Source organism: Lemur catta, chromosome 3 (assembly GCF_020740605.2).
Source record: "Lemur catta isolate mLemCat1 chromosome 3, mLemCat1.pri, whole genome shotgun sequence".
Lineage (NCBI taxonomy): Eukaryota > Metazoa > Chordata > Mammalia > Primates > Lemuridae > Lemur > Lemur catta.
The window spans coordinates 14157094-14185025 of NC_059130.1; the positions used below are offsets into that span (position 1 = coordinate 14157094).

The following is a 27932-nucleotide window of genomic DNA, read 5'->3' on the forward strand; positions in this document are numbered from 1 at the left end:
CCCAGTTTCCTTCCAGCCAGGACATTTTGTTTTCACTGCTCCTTCTCAACATTCCCAAAGTGGCAGCTCTGTGTCTTGCGAGTGGTGATGTCAAAAGAGAGTAAGGAACAGTCCCCGTTTCAGGTGATAGCCTTAGAGCAGCGAGAGACGTTTTTACAGTTCAAATTCAACAACTATTTACTGGATGCCTATTCTAGTCCAGCCGATGTGGAGGGCACCTTCATACACAGCATGGCACAGTGGGCAAGAGGACTGGCTCTGGGGCCAGACTGCCTGGGTAGGTACTTAGCCCTTGCCACTTACTAGCTGTGTGACCTTGGGTAAGTTACTTGGCCTCTCTAGGCCTGTTTTATCCTTTCCAAGATGAGGATAAGAATAATATCTATCTTATAGGGTTGTGTGAGGATTAAAATGAGTAAATATATATAGAACTCTTAAAACAGGGCCTGGCATGTGGAAAGCACCATATAAATGTTACCGCTGGTTATTAGCATTGCTATTAATAAATCACACAGGATCCACAAACACAGTGGTGAAGCAAGTATTATTCCCTTCATTTTACAGATGCCTTTATGAGGAAACTGAAGTTGAGAAGAGTCACAGAGTTAGTAATACCCACACCTGGGGCTGGAAACCAAATCTTTTGCTCCTTCTACTCCCCAGCAGCTCCTGCCATTCTGAGGAGACAAGAAATCAGGAAATTTACATAAGCAACCCTAAAACTGGGGTGCTATCCCAGAGCTCAGCAGGACCTGGGAAAGGGAGACAGAGGATTTAGAATCCGTGGATAACAGTCCTGGAAAGGGTAGGAGGGTATGGAGAACGGCGGAAAGGAAGTGGAAAAGGAGGAGCTGAAGGCCGCTCCGAAGGTGGAGTGTTGAGTGGGTGAGGCTCCCACATCTCTCCCGTCTCCTGCTTCTTAGCAGTCTCCAAGGCAGACCCTGCAGCTACCTCCTGCCCGCAAGGGGAGATGAGCTCCTGAGCCCTCAGCTGCCTGGCCTGGCACTCTGTACACAGACAGCCCAGCCTGGAAGGCTGGTGGTAAGAGCCTGACTAAGAGGCTCCAGCAGGAGGCGCCCCTCACGAAATTGGGAAGCCTGAGCCTGGGCTCGCCATCCCAGGATTGCCGGACTAGGATGGGGGATGGGCCTGTGACAGGAGGTGCCCTGGGTGTCCTCTTTCGGCCCCATGGAGTCCTCTCCCATCCCCCAGTCATCAGGGAACTCTTCCACTGTGGGGAGGGTCCCTCAGACCCCAGGTCCCTCTACTGCCAGTGGGGTCCCAGAGTTGGAGCTGCAGGATGTAGCTTCAGAATCTGTGGCCCTGTTCTTCATGCTTCTGTTGGACTTGACTGCTGTGGCTGGCAATGCTGCTGTGATGGCCGTTATCGCCAAGACACCCGCCCTCCGAAAATTTGTCTTCGTCTTCCACCTCTGCCTGGTGGACCTGCTGGCCGCCCTGACCCTCATGCCCCTGGCCATGCTCTCCAGCTCTGCCCTCTTTGACCATGCCCTCTTTGGGGAGGTGGCCTGCCGCCTCTACTTGTTCCTGAGCGTATGCTTTGTCAGCCTGGCCATCCTCTCAGTGTCGGCCATCAATGTGGAGCGCTACTATTATGTGGTCCACCCCATGCGCTATGAGGTGCGCATGACGCTGGGGCTGGTGGCCTCTGTGCTGGTGGGTGTGTGGGTGAAGGCCTTGGCCATGGCTTCCGTGCCAGTGTTGGGAAGGGTCTCCTGGGAGGAAGGAGCTCCCAGTGTCCCCCCAGGCTGTTCACTCCAATGGAGCCACAGTGCCTACTGCCAGCTTTTTGTGGTGGTCTTTGCTGTCCTTTACTTCTTGTTGCCCCTGCTCCTCATCCTTGTGGTCTACTGCAGCATGTTCCGAGTGGCTCGTGTGGCTGCCATGCAGCATGGGCCGCTACCCACGTGGATGGAGACACCCCGGCAACGCTCCGAGTCTCTCAGCAGCCGCTCCACTATGGTCACCAGCTCGGGGGCTGCCCAGACCACCCCACACCGGACGTTCGGGGGAGGGAAGGCAGCAGTGGTTCTCCTGGCTGTGGGGGGACAGTTCCTGCTCTGTTGGTTGCCCTACTTCTCCTTCCACCTCTATGTTGCCCTGAGTGCTCAGCCCATTTCCACTGGGCAGGTGGAGAGTGTGGTGACCTGGATCGGCTACTTTTGCTTCACTTCAAACCCTTTCTTCTATGGATGTCTCAACCGGCAGATCCGGGGGGAGCTCAGCAAGCAGTTTGTCTGCTTCTTCAAGCCAGCTCCAGAGGAGGAGCTGAGGCTGCCTAGCCGGGAGGGCTCCATTGAGGAGAACTTCCTGCAGTTCCTTCAGGGGACTGGCTGTCCCAACGAATCCTGGGTTTCCCGACCCTTACCCAGCCCCAAGCAGGAGCCACCTGCTGTTGACTTTCGAATCCCAGGCCAGATAGCTGAGGAGACCTCTGAGTTCCTGGAGCAGCAACTCACCAGCGACATCATCATGTCAGACAGCTACCTCCGTCCTGCCCCCTCACCCCGGCTGGAGTCATGATGGGCCGCTGGACACTTGGAGGGAGATGGGGCTGGGGGCCGGTTAGGACTGCAAGGACCACCTTGTGGGATCACCTTTTCCCAGCTGGCTAGGGCTGGGGCTGGGGTCTCCACACACAGCTTTTGTTTAGTGTTTCCTCGGTCAGGAACAGAGCCAACAGGATGAACGTGTGGCAAAAGTCTTGGACTTGGCTGTGATCTCTGACTACTGGGGGAGGGAACCTGGGTATGATGAGACGGTGACGAGAGAAATGGGTCAAAAAGGTGAGGTGAAGCCTCTCAACCAGTGAGTGAACTTTCCATGCCTTAGGAAGCAGGGAAATTCTCTAAGCATAGGAGTTGGAGGATACAGGGCAGCAGGCCATGTTTGTAGTTATTCTGGGGGCCATTTAGGATATTTTATTTTTCAGTGTAATTGTCCAGGGCAGTAATTGCACCCAAGCAAGGTAAGAAAATGACCTGTGTCTTCTCATTTCCTTGCTCGGTTTAAAAAGAACTAAATTATAGCCAAGTGGTTCCATTTGAATTAATGGATCATCTTCTAATTTTACACCTGAGAATTCCTTAAAGTGAGAGGACTGGTAGGGTGTATTCCTTTCATTAGTTTGGCCAGACGCAAGGTAAGATAGCAATTAGGGTACATGGAATAGAAGATAGGAAAGCTGACTGCAGCTCTCTCCCACTCTTCAGGAAAAGCCCTTCTGTTCTATTTTTTCTGTCTCTCTCCTGCACATAGGAGATCAAGTGTGGGGCTTGATTTCAGCAGAGACAAGAATAAGACAGGATGACTTTTTCTCTCTTTTAGGATGAAAAACTAGAATGATTGGGGAGTCAGATGGTTGAGGGTGGAGTTGGCATTTGAATTGCTAAGTTGATACAGAGAGGCCAGGTAATAACCCTGATCAATAATACTGCAAATCTTTTCTTTCCAGGACTGGCCTCCCTGATCTCTCTCCTCATGGCAGTGACCTATCTCCAGCCCCCTGGACAATCGGGTACAAGAGACTAAGGTTGGGCATGGGAAGGGTGGGGTTTCCATGGTCCATTAAATGCCTCCCTACTCCCAATCATGGCTCTCAAAATTAGTTTCAGTGACAATGACTTAAATATCTCTCCTATCTGTAGCCCTAGGTTGGAGAGAGGGCACAGGAGTTGGGCTCAGCTGTTCATTGATTGAGAGTTGAGGAACTGTGTTGGTTAGTACTGGGGGTGATATTTTCAACAAAGAGGGAATAATAGCAAACTGGACAGGACACCCATCAGGGACCACCTGTTCATCCCACTTCCCTCAATTGAATCAGGTAACATTCAAGGGTCAAGGTAGGGCCAGAGGGTGATGTGGTCTGTATTTAAACAAATTCCTGGCTCACTGAGCATCAAAGAGGGAAAATGGGCTGGTGGGAGTGGGATAGTTTTCCCTTTAAACAGCCAATAAATAATTTTTATGATAAAAAGTTATACTGATATCAACATTGACTCCTTCAGTTCAATTCAGTGCTTAATAGTTGAACACCCTCTATTCCCTGGAACTCACGCAGAGGATGTATGCAGTTATTGCCTTTAAGAAGTTCATAGTCTAATTTGGTCAGATACCTTGTATTTTCATAGAACATTTAGATCTGATAAAGCACTATAGAATGTGTTTGAGAACTATATTAGAGAATATATCCATGGTTCTAAGATCTGAGAGTTCAGTCTATTGCAGCAAGAGACCTACATGGAGGCTTCCTGCAGACTGGAAAGTGTGGGGGTTGTAAATGAAACTCTAGTGAAGAAAAAAAATTATTAAATGAAACTGGGCAAACATAGCTTTCCTCCTTTTGATCTAGGAAGATTTCCAGGTTTCTGTCTTCCTATCACTAGACTATTATTCTAGGCTAGTGCCTATTATATTGAGGAAATTCCTTAGAAAGATAGCATATACAGCAAGGAGAGTCCTTTGTGACTGAAAAACATGGTCACTTCTCTCTCCTCCCTTTTAAAATAAACTCATACTGAGGAATTTCATTCCTAGATCGGGGAAAAGTTTCTTTCAAACACCACTGATCAGCTAGTAGACCCAAAGCATTGCCAGCAGGTGGCAGTGTAAGTCCAGTGAAGGAGGAAAGACATGTATTTGTGGGGGGAGGGGGGAAGGGAAAGGCATTAAACATTGCCTGGCAGCCATTTTGTTAATTTATTTTGCCTTTTCCCTTGACTTTGCCCTCAAACCTTCCTTCACATACACCAAAGACGAAAGGTTTAAGTGCAAGTATATCTTTAATTCAGACTAACATTTCCTGACACTGGGATCTCACTGGCCTCTATTACAGAGTTTGACATAACATGGGTTCATTTGCTATTTATTTTTCCCTGTAGGAGTGGATCATGAAGGGAATAAAAATTTCTCTTTTACTATGCTGAGAACTTTCCCAACAATTTCTGCTATGACCACCTTCCAGGAGTTTTCTAGTCACCAGGATGTTTTGGTAAAGTTTAATATGTAATCCTTAGCTCTGAAAGCTGTTGCTGGACAAAATCTGACCTCTCTAACCCTCTCAAGAATCAACAGATTGAGGCAACCATCTGGTCAGTTGCTTTTTCACACATCATGCTGTTGTTGGAGTGGCTCCCAATTCTAGATGAAAACCTTACACCTTATGTTATGTTGTCAGGTGTCCCCAGACAATATCCTACAATGGTAGAAAAGGGGTGAATTTGGAGTCAGATCTACTTACTCACTGTGTGAACTTGGGAAAGCTGCTTAATTTCTCTGAGCCTATTTCCTCATCTGTAAAAATGGGGATGATTATTACCTACCTCACAGGGTTGTTGTGAGGATTAAAAGAGATGATATGTGGAAGCACCTAGCCATACCTGGCAAATAGGTACTCAATAAATACTGATTTTTCTTCCCTTTCCTTTTGCCCTTTTTCCCCAGAAGTATTGATAATGGAAAAAGACGTCCCTTTCATTCTAACAGTCATTTGGGAATGAGTGGGAGACTTTTCAAACTTTGAAGAATTGGTGTTGATAAAAGTTATGGTGGATGAAGCTTGCTTAAGGTGGCTATAATCCTTTAATTAAATCCTTATGATTAATGAATATCACTATATAGACCTTTCTATTGGGATCTTGTAGTCTAAGGTTCAGATTCTATTAGAGAAATAAAGTAATTTATAATCACAGGGAAAGATTTTAGGGTCTGAGTTCCCCTCGCTAGAATGTATGCTAAGAGTAATTGTGCGGTTATTTGGCGGTAAAGGCAATTTAGGACCATCTTCACAGTAGTATCTGGGTTATCTGTGAAAGAGAGTATCAGCCTGGGGCTTTCACGGGGGATTTATTAATTTTCAGGTGATACTAGGGCTGAAAGACAAATTTTTCTAGAACTTCCCTTTTTGTTTAGTAGGAGACTCACAGGATGCACTGGTTTGTTTTAGCGTGTGGGGCTGAGGTTTATTTATCTTGGTATTAGTCCTAAGGCCCTAACGTAGGACAATCTAGCTTATATTGGAGAGATGGGCAGCAAGGAAATTTTGTGGAGGAACTACACGCTTACCTTCTAGGTTGTCGAGTATCTCCTAGCGATTTCAAGTGACCCTTTGCCATCATAGTTGCTAAGCAGATCTCAAGCCCACAGAAATTCGTACGTAACATATTTTGGGAGCAGGAGGCGGTGGGCCAGAGGAGAGGGCAAAAAGTCATTAAAGTCCTAGGCATGGTCAGTGTTACAGATAGCAGCCGTGAGGCGTGGTCGGAGCCCAAGCTGGGCAGTTTGTTCCCGTCCCAGATATCTGACTGAGACAACCCCGGCAGAAAAAGTGTCCCACACTTGGGCTGGGCTCCCGGGTCGCCACAGCAAGAGATCAAAGGGGTTTTCTGGCAGGCAAGAAATTCCCAGCAAAAATTCCCGTGCGGACTGTGGCTCTTATTTGGGAATCCCCGCCCTCCTACCTCCAAACCCGCTGTGTGACCTCGAGAGGGCACCGCGAGCTGGAGGCCCCGGTTCTTCTACATTTATCCAAATCAGGTAGCCGAAAGGTAAAAGGGGATTAAAGTTGGGTGCGCACAGCGTCTCGACATAACCTGGCTACTCCGCGGAACCACCGCCCAGCCCTGACGCCAGTCCCCGTAACTTCCGCTTTCGGTCTCACCTCCTCTCCCAGGGCGAGAGTGCTACAAGCCGTAACGGCCGCGGGGCGTCGCCGGAAGTGTCGTAAACGCCGGATATCCGGTTCCTCTGGGCTCTAGGGGAGTTGACGGAGAGGGCCGCCGCCCTGCAGTAGACGCTGTCTCGGCTAGGCGAGCCGCAGTTCCTGTGGTGTGTGAGCGAGCTCGGGCCTGGTCCCCTCTCCCGCCGCCGCCATGGGCTGCACGTTGAGCGCCGAAGACAAGGCGGCGGTGGAGCGGAGCAAGATGATCGACCGCAATTTGCGGGAGGACGGGGAGAAAGCGGCCAAAGAAGTGAAGCTCCTGCTGCTCGGTGAGCTGCTGAAGGCGGGGATGGAGTGGTGGTCGGAGAGCCTAGGCAGTTAGGAGGCCTGAGCTGGGTACGGCTAGGCTGTCGAAAAGGACCCCAAAGGGATCTGGAGGGCGTGCCGGGCTTGGGGCGGAGTGTTGGGGTTCTGGCTGAGGCCCCTGTGGGCGTGTGAGGGGGGTGGGGTTTTCGGGTTGTAGGAATTGGAGAGCGTGGAACTCTGGGCTGGAATTGCGATTAGCAGAGTAAAGAGAGTTAGGGAGTATGGGGCGGTAGGACGTTGAGAATGTTAGAAATGTGGGAAAAGCTCATAAAGAAAGTGCTGATATTAGGGTAGGTTTTACGTTGGATTGGAGCGTGTTGGTAACGAGGATGGGATAGAGTATATGTTGGGCTTGTGTAATGGTTTGTGAGTTTGGAGCGACGTGATACTTCATGACATAATAACGCTGAGAAGCCTGAATGATTAAATAGAGAGGCTAGGACAGAGTGGTCACATAGGACTTTGCCATTTGTCAGAGAGAGAGCTTTTTGAACTATTAATTGGGTGGCGGAACCCTGGATTATCCAGGAACATGATGGTTGAGTTAGATGGCAAGGAAAAGATCTTGGGTGCAGAGGTCGCCTAGCCTGTCCTTTTTCACTTTTTTATAAAGTCATTTTTATTCTCTTAAGGTTTTATAACTCTTTCCCCTGTTTTTATAGGGGTGGGGGATGGTGTGAGCTGGGGGAAATTTAGAGAATGGCTTGAGGTTTGTGGCAGAAGAACTAATGGACAATAGATTACACATTGGAAGTTGCTGAATAGTTGCTAGAGGACTGTGTGTGCAGTGGGAATGGCGTTATCTTATGATAAATTATGGAATTGAATATATTTACTGTAAAGACTGATAGCTTCTGGTGAGCTGTTTTATCCTTTTTGCTCTCTTCGAAACAAAAAATATTAGCTTCAGGAATTACTGTTCATGTTACCCAACATTCATTTAAAATTGTTTTTATGTACAGTCACATGCATTTTACTCAGCATGATTTAGTTTTAAAATGTTTGAGAGGCTCAGTAAATCATCTAAAGTAGCCTGGCATTAGCTTACCAATAAATCAAGCCACATTTCTTCATTATTAGTATTTTCTAGGGATTGATTAGAGAAGAAAAAGTGGGAGTAATGGTTTCTGTAAGCAATAGAACATTACTTTTTGAAGCAGTTTATTTTTGAGAGTCCCTTTACGAAAGTGCCAAATTTTCGTGGTGTAAAGCTCCAGAGCTCAGAATGCACCATCACAACCCAAGACTTATTTTGTACTCCAGGATATGCTGGGTGCCCCTGCTAGTCTGTTTTTGTTAACATATTGATTAGTTGTAGATTGCAGAGGCTTTGGTAACAGGTCTTTTGGATATACCATAGATGAAAAGTTATGTATTGGAGCTTAAGCTTCCAGTGTGAATATCTTAACTCCCAGAAGGTATGAGTTCAAATTTTAGTACTAGACTATCACTGTCTACGTAGCAGGTATCTTCAGTGGATGACCATGGTCCCTGGTACACAATAGATGCTCCTTAAATATTTACTGTTAATGAGCCTGAGCTAGCTAATGTTGGACATTGGTCTTTTGGGGGGCCTTTCAGAAGTTTGATATAAACCACAACACTCAAGACATTAGCATTTTCTTTATTGGTTGATTTGGTTCTTAAATTAAAGGTGTATTCTCATGTTCCTTGAGTGATTTGATGTACATTGACCATTAGAGATCTCTTCAGGACATTAGCCTATTGTAATACAGTTGTAAACTGTGAGGCTTTCTTCCACATGGCAGGATTTGGCAGGCAGAACTTGTGCCAGCAGAACTTGTGCAAGTGTCTGGAAAAATCTTTATTCAGTACTTTATAAATAGTGCATTTAATTAAAAAAATTAAACACCTGGTGACTTAGGAAACTTGAAAAGCAGTATATTAAAATTAAAATGCTAAAACATTTGCTTTTAATTTTTTGCAGTGAGTAAAAATTAAAATACTAAAACATTTGCTTTTAATTTTTACCAACTTTATTATTTTTTAAGTCAGATTTTTTAATATTCTTGAGCAAATTAAATCCACAAATTCAGATGGGTTGCAAAGACAGATGCTCTTGCTTGAGCCATATCATAACACACATGTGAAATTAAAATAATCTTCTGTGTTATTTCTATATGCAAAATGCACCCAACACAGTATACAGATAATTTCCTTTTTGCTGTAGAATAGCTCCTTTGTTGTACATGCAAGTCATTTTTACTTCATCACTATGAAACTGTCGAACTTGATTTAAGTTGAGATTTATCTGTTTACCTTTGTCTCCTCTGGCACATAGTTTAGCATAGTGATTAGCATGGGCTCTGTAGTCAGACTGCTTCAAATTCTTCGAGCTGTAACCTTGGGAAAGTTATTTACTTAATTTCTCTGTGCCTCGGTTTTCCTATCTTTAAAATGGAGAAAATAAAGATACTTCATAGGATTGCTGTGAAGATTAAATATGACAATAATGTAAAGCAGAACACAGCTTGGCACTAAGTGCTAGCTCTGTGATTAGCTATTACTGTTATTAAATCAAAATAAATTTACAAATTATAGATACTGTAGAAATACAAATTAAGAAGCTAGTGTGGGCTGGATTAGTTAAGGAACACTTCACTATTGTAATTCTTCCTTTGATAACTTTTGGTTTGAATTTCATTTAAATGTTATTGGGAAGATCCTGATATGACCAGTTTGTAACTTCAGAATTTTACTACAGTATGATTTTTGAACATTTTTGGTATGATTCCCTCTGTAAACTTCCTGAATTTGGTAATTTGGAGAAATTTTATTGGGAAGGTTTTTGCCAATTCAGTATTTAATATCATCTGTAATACTTTGTATTTTATTTTTCATGCCATAATTTCATAAAGAAAAAATTTTCCACTAAGCCCTTCCAGCTTACCTCAATTGAGTCTTACCAACATTATCATTTCCAGTGTGTGCCATCATGTGACAGAAGTTGGGAATCACTGGTATAATGGACAAGAGCACTGCATTTGGATTCACACAAACTGAATTCAAGTTCTACCTCTGTTTACTAGCTCTGAGGCCCAGGGCAAGTAATTTAACCGTATTAGTCATAATTTTCACATATGTAAAGCAGGAATGATGATGTTTCAGAATATGGAATGAAGTAATGTACGTAAAATGCTTAGCTTTAGTGCCTGGCAAATATTAATAATAAACATTTCATAAATGATAATGTCTGTTTATGATGGTGTTTGTGAGGCTTGTCATTTTAGCTACTTTTTTTCAGGGTGCTTCAGACAGTTATTTGATTATTTTTCATGTTAATATACTCTTTTCAAAGGTCTTCAAAGAATTTTAATAAACATTCTTCTGTGATGAAAGGAATTACATGTTGTCATTTAATTTTGTAAGTTATTGAATGATCTATTCCTGTGCTATCTCCAAATTTCCATTTCTTGATAGTTCCCTTTAGGAGGTCTGAAGAAAACATTTTACAAAATGAGATTAATACATTGTTCTTTGGGATTTTGCTGGTGGTGGTATGGCAAAAATTGAGTTGCATGCAGAAAATTAGAATCATCTATTTACTTAAACCCTGTATTATACAATTAATTATTCATATTTAAATTTATACATATTATTGGTTGAATATACTTACTGAAAATGAGGCTGTCCTTTGATGAATATGCTGTTATATCCTCCTGTAAAATGATATCCTTTATAATTTTTGCCATTTATTTGAGATGGGATTTATAGAAAGTTAAATTTAATGCGAGGATGCATCTTGGCATAAAAAATAGAAATTGGCATTGCAGAAAATGGTTTGTGTTTAATAAACTTGTTATTTTCTTTTATTAATATTTAAATGTATTCGTTTTTGCAATCTGAAAATATGATCTTTTTCAGGAATTATAATAATATAATCTTTCCTTACTGTACATTCCTATAGTACAGTGATGGCCATAGAGTAGAGTGCTTAATACTTATAAGATTTGTCAGGGCATGTGACGTTCTAATCAGGGTTGCAGTTATGTTATTTGCACTATTATAAAACAGTATTTTAGTTTTTGGGCAGTTGTCTCTGATAAAAGTGGTTCCTGGTCAGGAGACTTTTTAGAAGTTTGTGAAACGTGAGAAACACTGTGCTGCTTGCTCTGTCCTTCCCCATGGTGTGAGCTGCTTCATCCTCTAGTTTCTTGGGAAGTAAAATGGAAACTTTGGGGCTTTGCAGATATTTCCTTTTTTTCTCACATTCTCTCTCTCTCTCTCCCTTCCCTGGTTTCTTCCACAACATGCTTTTTGTTTGTTTGTTTACATCTGGAGTGTTTTGCCTGTAAGGAACAGGAGTACCACTCATACAAGTAAAGGAGAGGTTTACTGAGAGGACACAGTAGGCAATTTCATAGGCAGTAGACATCCAAGGTTAAATAAGTGAAATACAAGTAGGTTGCATGTGCATGGATTGTGATACACAACCCCCTTCTGTCCCTCCACTTCTCCTAGAGCAGAATAGCTGCTACTCTGCTTTCCTGGTAAATCACTTCTTCAGATTAGTTTTCTCTGCTCCCTTATGACTTCTTTGCCCCCTCCCTCTACACCCCTAATCTTCACCTTTGGCTTACTGTGACACCTGTAGTTCACACACTGCCTGACCTGATAATTCAGGTGTTTCATGGCTCCCAGGATCTCCATTCCTGATTCCTGGGAAAGAGTATCAGATTGGCCCAGCCTTGTCAGGTGCCTACCACAGTCCAGTCATCTGTGTTAGGGGTATGGCAAGGTTGATGGGGTATCATGAGTTTTATAAGGCTGACCCTTTCAAGGATTGGGGTAGGTCAAATTGCCTATTAAAGGCATGGCTAGAGAGTTAATGATTAATAAATAGATGACAGTGCCTACCACCTAGTAAACACATTAAATACAAGTTGAACATAACGGAATGAGACAGAAATGTTGAGGAACTAAACATATCCCTGCTTTAGTTTCTCATTAATTCATGAGAAAATGCCTGATCATTCTCAATGTTAAGTTGTCATTTTGTATAGTTGGAAGATATGATTAAATTCAGATTTAAAGTTAAGTTGAGGTAGGGCGTAGGATTTTAAACTACTGTTATCATCACATCCAACTCAGAATAGTTAATTTCACCTGAATTTAATTATATTTGATTTTAATTTAGGAATTAATTTTTAAAAATGCATATGATCAGTTCGGGGTCTATGTTTCATCATCACCCCTGCTTTTCCCTTGCTGATTTTCCCCCTTACTACTTTTATGAGCATCAGAAAATTGTCCAAAGCTAAAGGAAGAGTTAAAACAAACTCTTTTGGTCCTTATTAGTAACTTTGCTTATAAGTTTTCTTTAGAGTGTAGGTAAAAACATTTGACAAAGTAGATCGCTCATACATTTTAGCTATCCATTCTCTGTCTTTACCTTATGTTTAGTTTTATTGGAGCGTGGAGCTTGTTGGGGGAAGTGGGGAGGAAGAAGAGATGCTTTAAGTATTCAGGTTCAGGAGCTCTGCTAGGACATTAGCAAAAAATAAAAATGTCAGTCTCATAAGAAATGTCTAGGGCAGTAGGCACTAAGTTTGTTCAGATTGCTGACGTTTATTTTAAAATTTGTTTTCTAGCTAACAATATAGTAGACTAACAATAATAAAATACATCTCTTTGAACTGGTAACTCAATTCAGAAGTAGGAGATACCATGTAATTAATAGACAGCAAAGAGACTGAAATTTGGGAGAGTTGTCCTAATCTCTGAGCTTTATTTTCCTTTCTCTATACCAGTAAGGGGTTTATATTGGACCTGTTGGGTCTGTTGTCTGTGAACTTAATATTATTAACCAGATAGAATATTTTAGCAAGTTATAAAGAGGCCTATTTTTGTGTTAATTCTCTTATTCTTGAGTTTGATTGAAATTAGTTTAACATCATAAAGATAGTTAAAAACCTGAAAGACGTAAATTCATAAGGTGTCCATAATGTAAATACTCAAAAGAGAATACAAAGAAAAATAATTTTAGTATTTGATTTTCTCTCCAATTTTAATTGTCTTTATTTTGGTATAATTTTTTTTCCAGTTTTTAGGAAGAGTTAGAGTTAGCTTTAAGCCTTTATCCAGGTGATCCTGTTACCTTGCTTGATAGTCAGCTGTATCATTTTTGTAATTCAGGCTGCTTGAACTGAATAACATTATGTTAGGATCACTGTTCAGTTGTGCTAGTTTTACAGTGCTCTATGTAAATGAAATATCCTAATTTTCATGACTTGCTGTTAAGTTGTAATGGAAATTAATATATCTGATGTGAACTAAGCAAAGAAGGAGGTTACCCAAAAGACCAAATGTGTTTGACTTGGACCCGAATAGCCTACTGATGTTAGACACAAGTTTCATGAGGATATGTCTTTAGATCTGAACTTAATTTGATTTCCAAGTTAGACTTGGAAAATACTTAAAAGTTTAAGAAAGATTGTTAAGTAAATTAGCAGAGGTGTTATTGTGTTTATTGATCCATTGGTATTTTGCTGCTGTGGGCCTCTTTTTGTCACCAAGTCATGTTTTTAAATGGATAAATGTTTTTAATATACATACAAAAAGTCTTAGTTTTTTGAATGATAGTATCTTACATCTCAAAAAATTCTTGTTGTTTTACTTGAAGAGTAGATAGTATTCTGAATGTTTTCTAGCCGCTCAGTATAGTATTCTGAATTTCTTCTAGCTGTAGCAGCTGTTGAATCAGACATGCCTCGCCATGATCAAAACATACACTGTATTTGTGTATTTAAATTGTGTTCACATCTGCTTTTATAACCTGCTATTAGCAATTATTACACTGGTCATATAGGGCCCATTTAAATCAGACTTATTTAAAATTAGCAAGATAACTTGATGCTTGTCATCTTGTAATTAATTTTCCTATAATTATTGACAGTACAGCCTATTTACATTGTGTCAAATACTAAAAATTTCCTTTCTCCTTTCTTTCTTTCTTTCTTTTTTTTTTTTTTGAGGCAGAATCTCACTCTGTCACCCATGGTAGAGTGCAGTGGCATCATCATAGCTCACTGCAACCTCAAACTCTTGGGCTCAAGCTATCCTCCTGCCTCAGCCTCCTGAGTAGGTAGGACTACAGGTATGGGCCATTATGCCCAGCTAATTTTTTTTATTTTTTCTAGAAATGAGGTCTTGCTCTTTCTCAGGATGATCTCGAACTCTTGGCCTCAAGCCATCCCCCTACCTCGGTCTCTCAGAGTGCTTTGATTTCATGCGTGAGCTGCTATTCCTGGCCCCTTTTTCCTTTCAAGTTGGATTTTAAAATTAAAATACTGTTTCATAAGATCCTAATAACTTATTATGAAAATGTTACACTGTATTTGGATTTCTGTTTTAGTCACATATTGATATCCCTAGTTTTTATATTTGTATTTGTTAACACCAAGAGATTAATATTAGTTGGTTCCTTAATATTAATTACATTTCACACTTTATTTAGATTTCAGCAGTTTTTCCACTAATGTTTTTGTTCTGCTCCAGGATATAGCACTGGATATAGTTAAGGCCACTTTTTATTAAGCTTTTTGGTTTTCAGTGTTGCACTGCCAGTGGGAGGCTGGTTAATTAACTTATCTATGATTATATATCCCTGATTGTTTTATGTGTCCTTAGGTACTTTTTTGGCCTGGAAATATAAATGAGAAATAGATAAAACCCAGAAATAGACAAAACTGCAAAAAAGCAGTTCAAGATGTCAGAGTAAACAATGACAATATAATGTGATTACGGAAGGCATAGCCAATTTTGGAAGGAGGAGGAGGAGAGAGACATTTATATCAGGGAAGTCCTCCCAGAGGAGGTAACATTTAAGATGAGCTTTGGAAGGCTGGGCGCGGTGGCTCACGCCTGTAATCCTAGCCCTCTGCAGAGGAGGCCGAGGCGGGTGGATCGCTCGAGGTCAGGAGTTCGAGACCAGCCTGAGTGAGACCCCGTCTCTACTAAAAATAGAAATAAATTATCTGGACAACTAAAAGTATATATAGAAAAAATTAGCCGGGCATGGTGGCACATGCCTGTAGTCCCAGCTACTTGGGAGGTTGAGGAAGTAGGGTCGCTTAAGCCCAGGAGTTTGAGGTTGCTGTGAGCTAGGCTGATGCCACGGCACTCACTCTAGCCCGGGCAACAAAGTGAGACTCTGTCTCAAAAAAAAAAAAAAAAAAAAAAAGATGAGCTTTGCAAGATGAATAGGAACTCTTAAGGTCAGACTGGCCAGAAGTGTATCCAAACAGAGGGAATAGTATGCACAAAGGCACAGAACATGAGTGAGCAAATAGTTAGATTTGACTAGAATGAAGGGTTTGGTATAGGAGGAATATAAGAAATGAGCCTAGAAAGACATGCAAATTTAATTGATTTTTTTTTAGTAGCTGTATTTTAAGCCATATTTTACACACACACTACACATACACAAGGAGTTCTGCATCTGTGGGTTCAACCAATGTAGATCAAAAATATTTGGAAAAAACAATACAGTATAACAGCTATTTACATGGCATTTATATTGTATTGGGTATTATAGGTAATCTAGAGATGATTTAAAGAGAATGGGAGGATTTGTGTAGGTTATATGCAAATACTATAACATTTTATAAAAGGGACTTGAACACCTGTGGATTTCAGTATCCAGGGGAGGTCTTGGAACAAATCCTCTGTGGATACTGGGGGATGTCTGTGTGTGTGTGTGTGTGTGTGTGTGTGTGTGTGTGTGTGTGTGTGTGCAGATGTGTTTATAAACTTTGGGGGGAAATCACCTAGATACTTTGCATTGTCCTCTCTCTTTATTACCTGCCTTTTTTGCCATTGCACCGCTAATTCATGCTGTAAGAAAAGATTAAGTAGAAGTAAATTACATATGTGAAACCCAGACTTTTTTGGGTTTTGGCTTAACAGCTTTGTTGAGAATTTATTATGGTAAAGGAAGTTGAAATTATAAGCATCCTTATCTGGTGGCTCAATTTGTCATGTTTTGCTGTTGGTGAATTTTAGAAGTGTGGTATTGATTTACATTTGATTAAATAGGCATGTAGAAAAGTGCTGTGTGCTGCTATGAGTGTTTGAGGGCCTTAGGTAGGGATATGATTCTAATATTTTTTAATGTAAAATATTGTGATATATGGAGTTTGATGAATGAATTTAGCGTTGCAGTTAACTTTGGAGGACATCTCTATTATTACATAATGAAGAATTATTTGTATGGGTTAAAGTGAGATCTTTGAATTTTTTTTGTGTATTACAGTTGTTCATGGTATTTCTGTTCCCTTTTACTTTAAATGAAAAATAGTTTAATGTAAATACCATATAATTTAACATTAGCACCAAAATGGCTTTTTGTTGTCCTGCTTTCAAAGAAGTGAAAAGGAAATTTACTCACCAGAGGCCAAAATTAGAACATCAAGACAGCCAGAGGATAATCCCCCTCTTGCTTACAAATAGCTGCTCCTTTAAGCATTCTTATATTCTGCAAAGGTAAGGAAGGAATCCCACTTCTCCCCCTTAATTGGCCAGTTGCCCAAAGAGAATTTAGCAACACTCAAGTTATGCTGTTCTTAGTCCCAAGCGATAACATTTTGAGGAGAGCTGCTTAGCTGAGTGAGCTGCCTTTAAAAAAAAAAAATCTTCCTTAGGTGATTTATGAATGTAAACTGAGTAATTAGCTTTCTGCTTTATAGTTTATAAAGCTTGTAAAATTATAGGATCATGTCCATGTAATTGGTGAAAGATGTGAAACTCTGAACAAACCATATAGTACTGTGTAAGTTATGGACATATTTTGGTTGTTAGGGCATTTTTTAAAAATATCTCCCTCTCCCTCCTTGCATACTTACCCTCTGAAAATGGTTAATGAAATAGTAATTGGTATTAGGAGGGACTCATAGATTGCTTCAAAGAGAAATGCTAATGTTTAATTTTTTAGGCTGGGCAATATGTATGCAGATGTTTGTTTTAATTTCCTTAAAGCCAATTCCATTCAGTCCCTTTTTTTTTTTTTTGGTTGTAAGGAACAGAAAACTTATTAAAACTAGCTCAAAAATTGTTGAGGGGGATTATTGTTAGAATATAGAGAGGTTTTTGTGGGAATACAGGAAGAGCTGAAGAATTAGGCTACAGGAACTGAGGCAGCTCTGAGACTGGCTAAGCTGTTTCTGCTTCTTTCTCTTTCTTACTGGCTTCACTGTTTCTGCCTCTTTTTGCTATCTGGTCTTTACTTGTTCTCTCTTTCTCTTTTTTGTCTCCTTGGTCCCATCCATTCTCTGTTTCCTCACTTTCTGTTTCTTCTTTTGTGAGCTCTCTTTTCTCTCTCATGGCATCTTTAGATCTCCCTGCGCATTTGTCTGTTCTCTTCTGTCTAGACCAGCCTTCCTCTGAATTTTTTCCTTTATGACCTTGGTGTGCCTGAAGTCCCATAATGGTAGCCTAGGTTTTCTTTCACATGTAATCCTAGTGCAGATTCCTCAGATAATCTGATTGGTCCTGCTCATCTTTTGGAGCTAGGTCACACAGGGTGTAGGCCCCCAAGAGCCTGTGACTGGGTGACTCCTGTGTTAGGTAGTTATTCCTGATCCAGTCATGGGGAAGGATGTGGTCCAGATCATGTAGGCCACTGCCTGTTAAGGAGGGGAAGTAGGGAATTTGCTAGAAGAGATTATGGACAGGCCAGTGTTCAAGTGTATTGATTAAGTTTTATCAAAATTTTCTTGTGTATCTGTGAAGTCTTTCTGGTAATTGGTATGTGATTGCTTCCTAGAAAAATCTTTTTAGGAGCCAGACCCATTATCTCCGTCCTAGCTGCAACTCACTGCCTTCTTTTACCCTTAAAATATTCCTTCCTTCCTTCCTTCCTTCCTTCCTTCCTTCCTTCCTTCCTTCCTTCCCTCCCTCCCTCCCTCCCTCCCTCCTTCCTTCCTTCCTTCCTTCCTTCCTTCCTTCCTTCCTTCCTTCCTTCCTCCCACTGAACAGATGTTTAATGAGCACTTGCTGTGTTTCATGCACTCATCTAATGTTAGGGTTACAGGGTGGACAGGACAGATTCGTAGCAGTTTATTTCACTGCAGTGGAGTGGTGGGTGCAAGGGAGCTGGGACGAGGGTTTGAGAGTAAGGTTAGAGGGGAGTGAGGCTCATGAATGAATTCAAATTTATTGTCAGTATAGTTGTAGGGTGAGAGTTGAAGGCATAGCCAGGAGTGGGTGTGGGGCTGAGTAAACATAGCAGAGGAATGGAAATCTTCTGTTTCTGTTAACTACCCACATTGAAAATTCCATCCATTGCAACTGACATTTACAAAATATGATTAGGCAACCACTGAATATCATAGAAACTCAAGCTATTCATATCACAGACAGTTATTAAATGCCTACTCTGTCCTAAATTGTGTTCTAGATTTGGGAGAGGGGACACAAAAAGTAGGTGCTATTTTGCACTTTGAAGGATTATGCTTTGAGTTTAGGGCTAGTGGAGTCCTAAACAGGCACAAACCCAAACAATTAGAATAATTTAACCAAGTGTTAATGTTTTGATGTTTGACACTAGCCTATAGGGTCAGGTTGATCCTTGTCAAGGTACCCTCGAGGGAGAAGTATACTGTCATGAAAGGGTTTTCAGGTTGTGGCAAAAAAAGATTTCATTGTTATTTTAATCAAAATCAAGAAAATCAATGGGCAAGGACATTAGGAGCTGGGAAGATAGTCAAATAATTTTTTTTTTAGAGTAGCCAGAGCTGGGGAGTAAGTGAAGTGAGATGGCTGGGAAGGACAGTTGAGAGTTGATTTGGAAATTAACCTCTGGGACCGATGCTGAAAGGGAATAATCTATGCTAGCATTCAGGGTGAGAGTGATAACTGTGCCCTGGAAGAATGGGGAGGCTTTAGCAAGGAGTGGAAGTTTGAGTTGAATAGGACTTTCAAGGATATTTATAGTATATTCAGAGGCTTGTCATGCTTAGAGGGATAGTGGGCTGGGTGAAAAAATTACTCTGATGTTTTAGGCTAAGAAAATTTGCTAATTTCATAAGAAAAATAGATCTCTAATTTCTCCCACCAGACCATAAATTCCTAAATTAATTTGTATTTGAAGTCTCAATGTCCAGCAGTTCTGGGCATGTAGGAGACATGTTCATTGAAAAAAAAAATGAATAAAAGTTTTTATTTGGGCCGGGCCTGGTGGTGGCTCATGCCTATAATCCTAGCACTCTGGGAGGCCGAGGCAGGAGGATTGCTTGAGGTTAGGAGTTTGAGACCAGCCTGAGCAAGAGTGAGACACCATCTCTACTAAAAATAGAAAAAATTAGCCAGACAACTAAAAATAGAAAAAATTAGCCGGATGTGGTGACGCATGCCTGTAGTCCCAGCTACTTGGGAGGCTGAGGAGGGAGGATCTCTTGAGCACAGGAGCTTGAGGTTGGTGTGAGCTACACTGACTCCAGGGCACTCTACTTTAGCCTCAGCAACAGAGCAAGACTCTGTATCCAAAAAAAAAAAAAAAGTTTTTATTTGCATGGAGGCATTTTTCCCATCTTAATTCTGCTTGCCCTTTTATTGAACTAAGAAGCAGCTGGTTTTTGTATTAAATATAGTACCTTGAAAAGCATTTTGAATGAAATGTCATTTTTAACCTTAATCTGAATTTTTTTTAGTTACTTACACCTGTTAATAAAGAGGAATTAGCGGGAGCAATAGGTACTCGTATTGGAAGTAGTATGGACTATGCGCCTGTGATTTTTAGTTATAGGTATTCACATTTCTTTTTTCTTTTCTTTCGTTTTCTTTTCTTTTTTTTTTTTTTTTAAGAATAGCAGTCTAACTTGAATGCTCTGCTAGTTTGAAACTATATAATTATAGAATACCCTCAAGCATGAGTATAGGAAGTCAGTGTGCCAGACAACTCTTAATTCTTTACTGTTCCTGAACTCTTTAATTCTTTATACTCTTTGTCCCTCCTTGAGCAATAGTGTATGATTGGAGAACATGATAATAACCTCATTATGAGAGCTATTGTGAATTGTTGAGTTGATAGGAAAATATGTGGGTCCATGGTTTGATTCGAGACCTTTGTGTGTCAGAATAAGAAATTTAGTTTGCTTTTAGTGTTGTAGTAATTATAGTCATAGAATATTATAGTGCAGCCATAGAGCATGTTTAGGCCAAAGTCTTTCACATTTCTTATATGAAAAGACAGGCATTGTGACCTGTGTGACTTGCCCAAGGTCTTACAGCCAGTCATGGCAGAGCTGGGGCTAAAATATGCTCTTCTATCAGAATTGATTACTACATGGTGTCATTAGGGCTAAAAGAAATATTTTTAACTGCCTGTATTGTACATGAAAGATGAGAATAAGTTAGAAAAAAAAAGATAAAGTTTATTTGCTGATCAAGCTTTCAACTTGCTGTGGGGGAGGGGCTGTTCATGCCTGTGGTAGTCATATGTTCCATATGTCTGATAATGGGAACCTGGAGAGGAGTCTTGATCTAGATCTGGCGAGAGGGTTATCCAAAAATAGTGCCCTACTGGGGCTTGGCTGTCCAGACCTCTGGAAGAGGGGCTGTGTTCTAGTTAAAATCCTGAGTTATTAGATGTTTCAAGATTTCTCTATTGAAAAGAGTATTTTAAAGGAAAAGGAGGTGTTTCAGATGCTTCTGGAATAACCACAATCACAGATAGCAGCGGTACAAAGAACTGTGAGGAAACTTCAAGGAAAAGCTTTAGAGGTATAAATGGATGAGAAGTGTGGGAGAGGTGGTAGTAGATAGGAGTCTAGGGGTGCAAACACATTTAAGGAAGAGAGTGTTTTTATTCCTCAAGGTTGGGTGGAGAAAATGACTAATGCTTTGATGTAGTTTGCTGTAACTTTTAGGTTATAACTTGTTGTTTAAGTTTATGAATTTAGATTCCATCTAGGATTTTACCATTATGAAACAACTGCTAAAAGTTATACCAGGTGTACTGGGATTTTGAAACAACATCCATATCCAAAGAGTTTTCATTAAATTAAACTCTTTGGGGCCATAACATTAATTGTTGATATTCTGAACATTGAAAACAACATTCACAAATAATAGCTGGCTAATATTTACTGAATACTTACTATGTGCTAGGCACTGTTCTTAGCATTTTCTGTTGACCCCTGTTTTGCAGACGAGGAAATTCATTGTGCCTGAAGGTGCAGTAGAAAAGAGCATAATATACTTGCGTACCTTCTTTGAACTGGCTTTAGTCAAATGAAAGAGAAAAAAGATAAGGCATCAGGTGACAGTATTTTTGAGTATAGCCATCTCTCAGGGTTAATTTTTAAAATTAGTTTGTATGTGAGCTGAATGAGTTTGCTTGTATATGATAGTGGTTTATTTATATTATAATAGCAATCCCATTTACTAGCCTTGTTTAAAAAAATACCTTGCAAAGAAATTATCACCATCTCTCATTTTTCATACCCATAATGTACTATATGTTATGGGGGATACAATATGGTGTCTACTGTCAAAGAGCCTTTTTTTTTTTTTTTTGGAGGCAGAGTCTCGCTCTTCTGCCCTGGCTAGAGTGCCGTGGCATCAACCTAGCTCACAGCAACCTCAAACTCCTGGGCTTAAGCAATCCTTCTGCCTCAGCCTCCCGAGTCGCTGGGACTATAGGCATGTGCCACCATGCCCGGCTAATTTTTTCTACATATTTTTAGTTGTCCAGATCATTTCTTTCTATTTTTTAGTAGAGATGGGGTCTCATTCTTACTCAGGCTGGTCTCAAACTCCTGACCTCAAGCGATCCTCCTGCTTCAGCCTCCCAAAGTGCTAGGATTACAGGCGTGAGCCACTGCGCCCGACCAAAGAGCTTCTTAAAAATAAAATTAAGAACATGTTTAGTTAAATACAATGATTCTACAGTAGAGTATATACTGGTGAGTTATTTTTCTTCTAACAATGTTGGTGATTATGTATCTGCACTGTACACAAATTTGGATGATTTCTAAGATAATTCTACCCCTTTATTCTCTGCAGGTTGCCTTGCCTCTTTCACTGAGAATGAGATTATCTAACATAAACTTCCTTCCTCCTTTTTCTCTCAAAAATGTTTGTAACTTCACCTCTCAATCTTTATTCCTGTTGTTGCAGGGTGTCTTTTAGATAGATATCCTTTTAAGGATAAAGCTTCTAAGTCAAACTAATCCTATTCCCTCCTGCTTCTGGGACCTTTCCAACTTTCTCTCTTTAGTATATCCTATCCCCTGTCCAATTCCATCTCTTCTGCCTACACAGTCATCTTCAATTCCTCACTCTCCAAGCCATAGAGTCTGTCTCTGCAATATCCTTTGCATCTATCCCATTCTTTGTATCCCAACTTTTACTTCCCTAGTGTGTTGAAGATGGGAAAATGAGTCTCCCCTTAAACTTGTGATGAATTTTTGAAGACAGATAGGTAAAAAGATGTAGATAAGATTAGAAAGTTCCAAATACCCCATATATAGTGGGACATGGGAAGCAGTTGGGGAAAACCTAAGAGTGACATGTAATTAAAGAGGAAGCCTGGCCCGGCGCGGTGGCTCATGCCTATAATCCTAGCACTCTGGGAGGCCAAGGCGGGAGGATAGTTTGAGCTCAGGAGTTTGAGCCCAGCCTGAGCAAGAGTGAGACCCCGTCTCTACTAAAAATAGAAAGAAATTATATGGACAACAACAACAACAACAAAAAATATATATATATAGAAAAAATTAGCTGGACATGGTGGCACATACCTGTAGTCCCAGCTACTTAGGAGGCTGAGGCAGGAGGATCGCTTGAGCCCAGGAGTTTGAGGTTGCTGTGAACTAGGCTGATGCCACGGCACTCTAGCCTGGGCAACAGAGTAAGACTCTGTCTCAAAAAAAAAAAAAAAAAAAAAAAGAGGAAGCTTACTACTGCAGCAGTGAAGCACAGAGGACTGAGGTAAAAAGGAAAAGCCCAGACCTTATAAGACTCAAAGAGAGAGGGTTATAGAAAGTCTTTGAGGAATTTGGTGAATTATTAGATAAATTGATGCTTTTAAAGATAGTGCCACTTGGAAATGATGAGAAGGAAGAGGAGCTTTGAGCTGTAAGTTTGAGAAAATTATAGCAGTAACATATAATAGGCACAACATCAGGCTCAGACATGTGAGGAGTACAAAGGATTAATTTGAGAAATGCGTAAGAAGAGAGATTTTGTTACAGTTTGGTAAGGAGAGAAGAGGAGTGAGTGGGTTCCAGGTGTATCTTAGATTTCATACTTGGAAGATGGGTAAGATGGTAGCACTTTTCATGGTAATCTAGAAGCTGAATGGCTCAAAGAATTTTAATATAAAGTGATTCATTCTTGTATAAAATGCCTCTGGAACACCCACTGAAACAAATCCTAGTTCTGTGCGCAGTAAGAGGTATGCCTTTTTAAAAGAGATAGAACTGGATACGTAGTAAAAGCTTGAGAAAAGATATATTGTGCAATAATAAAGGAAAGGACAAACTGACATTTTCTCAGAGGAGCCTTGGGAAAATATGAGAGAGGCAGGGTAACATCATTTTTCTTTTAAATCAGCACCCTCATAAGGTAGAACTTAATTGAGATGGATAGGAATTGCTTCTGAGATTAATAGATTTATTGACGATTTCATTAAAATCATCTGACATGGTGAAAATGCTGTTTTCAACATATAAAGGAATGGTGCGTATTTAATTCATTAATTTCAACTTTTCTTAGTAGCTCTTGGCAATATGGGATAATCTGGGAATTCTGTGTTTTAAACAATTTAAAATATAAATTGTTTTAAACAATTCAAAATATAAAATAAAAGTATGCACTTTTATTCTCTTCTCCAGAATGGAATCATTAGGTTTTTTATGCATGGAGGGTTCTCTAACAGTGTCCTAAGAAAGTCTGGGTGCTACTTGAATATTAACTGTTCACTGCTGCCCCTAATTATCAATCATGTCATAAGAACAGATAAAGTCTATAGAAATGTACCTTTTGATTCTGTAAGAATGTAGTTGTTTAGAATTTTTATATTATTTGAATTTTATTTTAACTAACATTTTTGGTTGACAAAGTTGAGAAATATTTAGTAAAGGATCATGCTTATTAAATATTATTCATTTGTTCAATAGTATTTATTTGAGTAATTTATGTTAGGCCCAGTTTAAGGCCCTGGGAATACATGAATAAGCCTTCATGGAGCTTGTATTTTAATGGGGAAGACAGGAAATGAACAAATCTGTCATGAGAAGAAGTGGTAAGTACTATGAAAAAAATACAACACAGGATAAGGGGAGAATATAGATGGGGTAGGAGCTATTTAGGTAGGTTAGTCAGGAAAGGCTGTTCTGAGGGAAGCAAAAACCTGAGTGAAGAAGAAAATCTTGCAAGAATTATTTCAGGCAGAGGGAACATTAAATGCAAAGGCAGGAAAGACAGAGTCAGGATCAAGCTCAATGAGAACCAGTTTGGTATGTTGGAGGAAAAGCAGGAAAGCTGGTCGGACAAGAGCAGTGAGAACCAAGTAGAGAGTAATAGGAGACCAGAGTGAAGAGGCAGGCAGGGGCCAGAATATATTGGACCTTATTGCCTGCCTGTGGATTTTTGTTTTGATTGTAATTGGAGGCCATGGGAGAGTTTCTGGGCAGAGTTGTGACTAGATCTAATTTATTATTCATTTTACAAAGTTTATTCCAGCCACTGAGTGGAAAGCTAACTATAGGAAAGGCAAGGACTGAAGCACTGGACCATTTAGAAACCTTTTGGAGTGATCTAGCCCTGTATTTTCTAATGTACAAGAACAAACTGTTAAAACTATGTTTATTTTTATTTCTTTATTTTAAAGAAAATTAAGCTTTACTAGTATTTAATATACAGATTGACACTGATGCCCCCATTCCGTCTTCATGTTAGTTCACTTACCATTTTTGGCCTGAGCAACTGATGAATGCTAGTGCCATTTACTAGGATGAGAAAACTGAGGGAGAAGCAGAGTTTGTTTTGGGGTGTAGAGAAGCAGTAACCCAGTTTTGAGCATTTTAGGTTTGAGTGCCTACTAGAAATCTAATATCAGGTAGGTGTTTTAGACATATGAATCTAGAACCAATGTTAGAAAGCACGATTAGAGATCTGAATTCGGAAATCATTAGCATAGAGGCAGTGTATACTAACTTTGGAGCCAGACTGTGTGAATACAAATTTCAGCTCTGTCATTTACTGTGTGATTGTGAGCAAGTTTCTTGACATTTCTCTGATTCATTTACCTCATCTGTAAAATAGGGATAATATTAATAATACCTATCTCATAAGGTTATTGTCAGGATTAAATGAATCAATACAAGCAAAATACTTAGAGCAGAGCGGCACAGGTACTCACTAGATGTTAATTATTATTATCAGTTTATCAATGGTGTTTAAAACCATGAGATGAGATAACTTAGTGAATGAGTATAGATAGAGAAAAGGGCCAAGGAAGGAGCCTTGCAGTACAGTACAACCTTTAGAATTCAGAAACTGGAGGGAAGAGATTGAGAAAGAGTGAAGTAGGAGTCAAACTAGGATGGTTCAGTGGCTAGAAGCCTGCCTAGTGAAGAAAATATTTCGAGGAAAGAAGTGATGAACTTAGTCGATTCTGCTTGAGAGGCTGAGTAAGATGAGCACCAAGAATTGACCTTTGGGTTTGTCAAGGTGGAGGTTGTTGGAGACCTTGAGAAGTGGTTTCAGTAGAGTGGTGTGGGGATCAAAGCCTGATTGGAATGGGGTAAGGAGAGAATTGGAGGCCGGGCGCGGTGGCTCATGCCTGTAATCCTAGCACTCTGGGAGGCCGAGGTGGGTGGATCATTTGAGCTCAGGGTTCGAGCCCAGCAAGAGCGAGACCCCATCTCTACTAAAAATGGAAAGAAATTATGTGGACAACTAAAAAATATAATATGGAAAAAATTAGCCAGACATGGTGACACATGCCTGTAGTCCCAGCTACTTAGGAGGCAGAGGCAGGAGGATCTCTTGAGCCCAGGTATTTGAGGTTGCTGTGAGCTAAGCTGACACCATGGCCCTCTAGCCTGGGCAACAGAGCGAGACTGTCTCAAAAAAAAAAAAAAAAAAAGAGAGAGAGAGAATTGGAGGTAGAGAATTGGAAACAGTGAGTGTAGGAGTAGAGGAGTTTTGCTATAAAGAGGGACAGAAAATGGAGTTGTAGCTAGAGGAAAATGTGTGGGGTCAGGGAAAAGTAAGGAAGGGTGTGTGTGTGTGCGCACGCGCGCGGTGATTTAAAGATGGAAGATAGTGCAGCAATTTCATCTCATGCTGATGAGAATGACCCAGTGGAAAGAGAAAAATCAATGATATTTGAGTAATATGGGATATATCATGAGAAATTGCAGCAGCCACAACCTTGAGTAGGTAAAGTGAGGTGGATAAGTGCACAAGGGGAAGGGTTATTCTTAAAACATTGGCAGAGATTGTTCACCCATTGATGAAAGTACAGAGTATTAGTAGAGGTGCAGATTGGTAGATTTGGTTATAGGGAAATGAAGTAATTTTCTTCTGATTGCTTTAATTTTTATAAAAAAAATAGGGGTGGGATCATCAGCTGAGAGTCAGAAGTAGGGAAGAGTTTATAAGGTTTGAGAGAGAGGAGATGGTGTGAAGTAGGCATCTTGGAAGGTGGAAGAATGAATTGACTAGGGAGGAGATCTAGTTGATAGATTGTCAAGGAGTTCAGAAAGCCTATTTGACATTTTTGGTCATTAGTTAAAGTGATTCCATTTGGCTAAGGAGGGCAGCATGGTCTTGAGGAGGGAGTATATAGGGAAAAAATGAGGGGAATGGTGCCCTCTCTGTCTCTGTTTTGAACCTATTTGTTCCCATGACTGAGAGGATTGCTCTCGGAACATTCCTCAGGTAGTCACAGAGGAATTAAGAAAAATGAATAAACCAAAAGATAATCATTTTGGTTTTACCTGCGTTCAGTGTCTATATCATGATGTTTTATGTAGAGGCTGAATTCTTACAAATGTTTGTATTGTCATCTCTCTTTGGGTATGCTTATTTTCCACAAATGATATCAAGCAGGCCCTGGGGTACTTTCAACATATTATACTTGGTTGCTGAGTTTTGTAAAGAAAGCAAAATTCTCTGATGGAGAAGCTCCATAACTTTCCTGATATACACGAAAGCCTCACCAAAATTTTCCCTAGGACCTGGGGTTTCCGTCGATGCTAGTGTTATCACTCATGTTGATTTCATACTTTTGTGTTTGATTACAGAGAAATTGAAGGTCTGGTTTTCTTTTTTTCAGGTGCTGGAGAATCTGGTAAAAGCACCATTGTGAAACAGATGAAGTGAGTTGGAAAATGGTCTTTTGTTTAAATAGATTTTCTCTTAATGTTTAAAAAATTCCATAGTATCTTTTCATTTTGGGTCTGTGGTATTAACTTGTGGTTTTCTTCTTTTTAAAGAATCATTCATGAGGATGGCTATTCAGAGGAAGAATGTAAACAGTATAAAGTGGTTGTCTACAGCAATACTATACAGTCCATCATTGCAATCATAAGAGCCATGGGCCGGCTAAAGATTGACTTTGGGGAAGCTGCCAGAGCAGTAAGTGTTTCTCATTTCCTCTTTGCTTGCTCTTATTCAGTAGACACAGTTAAGTTAAGCAAAATTTGCTTCATGTTTTAGGGAAATGAATTTAAGCAACAAGATAAGATGTAGCAAAGTACTGTGTACTAATTGAGAAGTGTTAGCAATTTCCTTTAGAAGACAGTAGATTTCCACCATAAGAAGAGTCTAAGAAGTGGGATTCTGTGCCCATTTCCATAGGTTTCTGTGACAATGCTTCTATTCATTTGCTTTTTTTACAGCACTGTTGACTTTTATT

At 40.4% G+C, this 27932-nt stretch overlaps 2 protein-coding genes across 2 annotated transcripts in view; both read left to right on the plus strand.

Moving 5' to 3' along the window:
• The first annotated feature begins 1046 nt into the window (after nucleotides 1-1046).
• GPR61 (G protein-coupled receptor 61) lies at nucleotides 1047-5438 on the plus strand. The gene has a single exon (XM_045546727.1). It carries the CDS (start codon nucleotides 1189-1191, stop codon nucleotides 2542-2544), a length of 1356 nt encoding a protein of 451 aa, XP_045402683.1. The 5' UTR covers nucleotides 1047-1188; the 3' UTR covers nucleotides 2545-5438.
• Nucleotides 5439-6679: 1241 nt separating this feature from the next.
• The window catches only part of GNAI3 (G protein subunit alpha i3), a 38171-nt gene continuing 16918 nt past the window's right edge, over nucleotides 6680-27932 (plus strand). Inside the window, exons 1-3 of the mRNA XM_045546728.1 lie at nucleotides 6680-7008; nucleotides 27351-27393; nucleotides 27511-27652. Coding sequence (XP_045402684.1) covers nucleotides 6891-7008; nucleotides 27351-27393; nucleotides 27511-27652 — 303 coding nt within the window. The 5' untranslated portion in view covers nucleotides 6680-6890. The remainder of the gene's footprint in view (nucleotides 7009-27350; nucleotides 27394-27510; nucleotides 27653-27932) is intronic.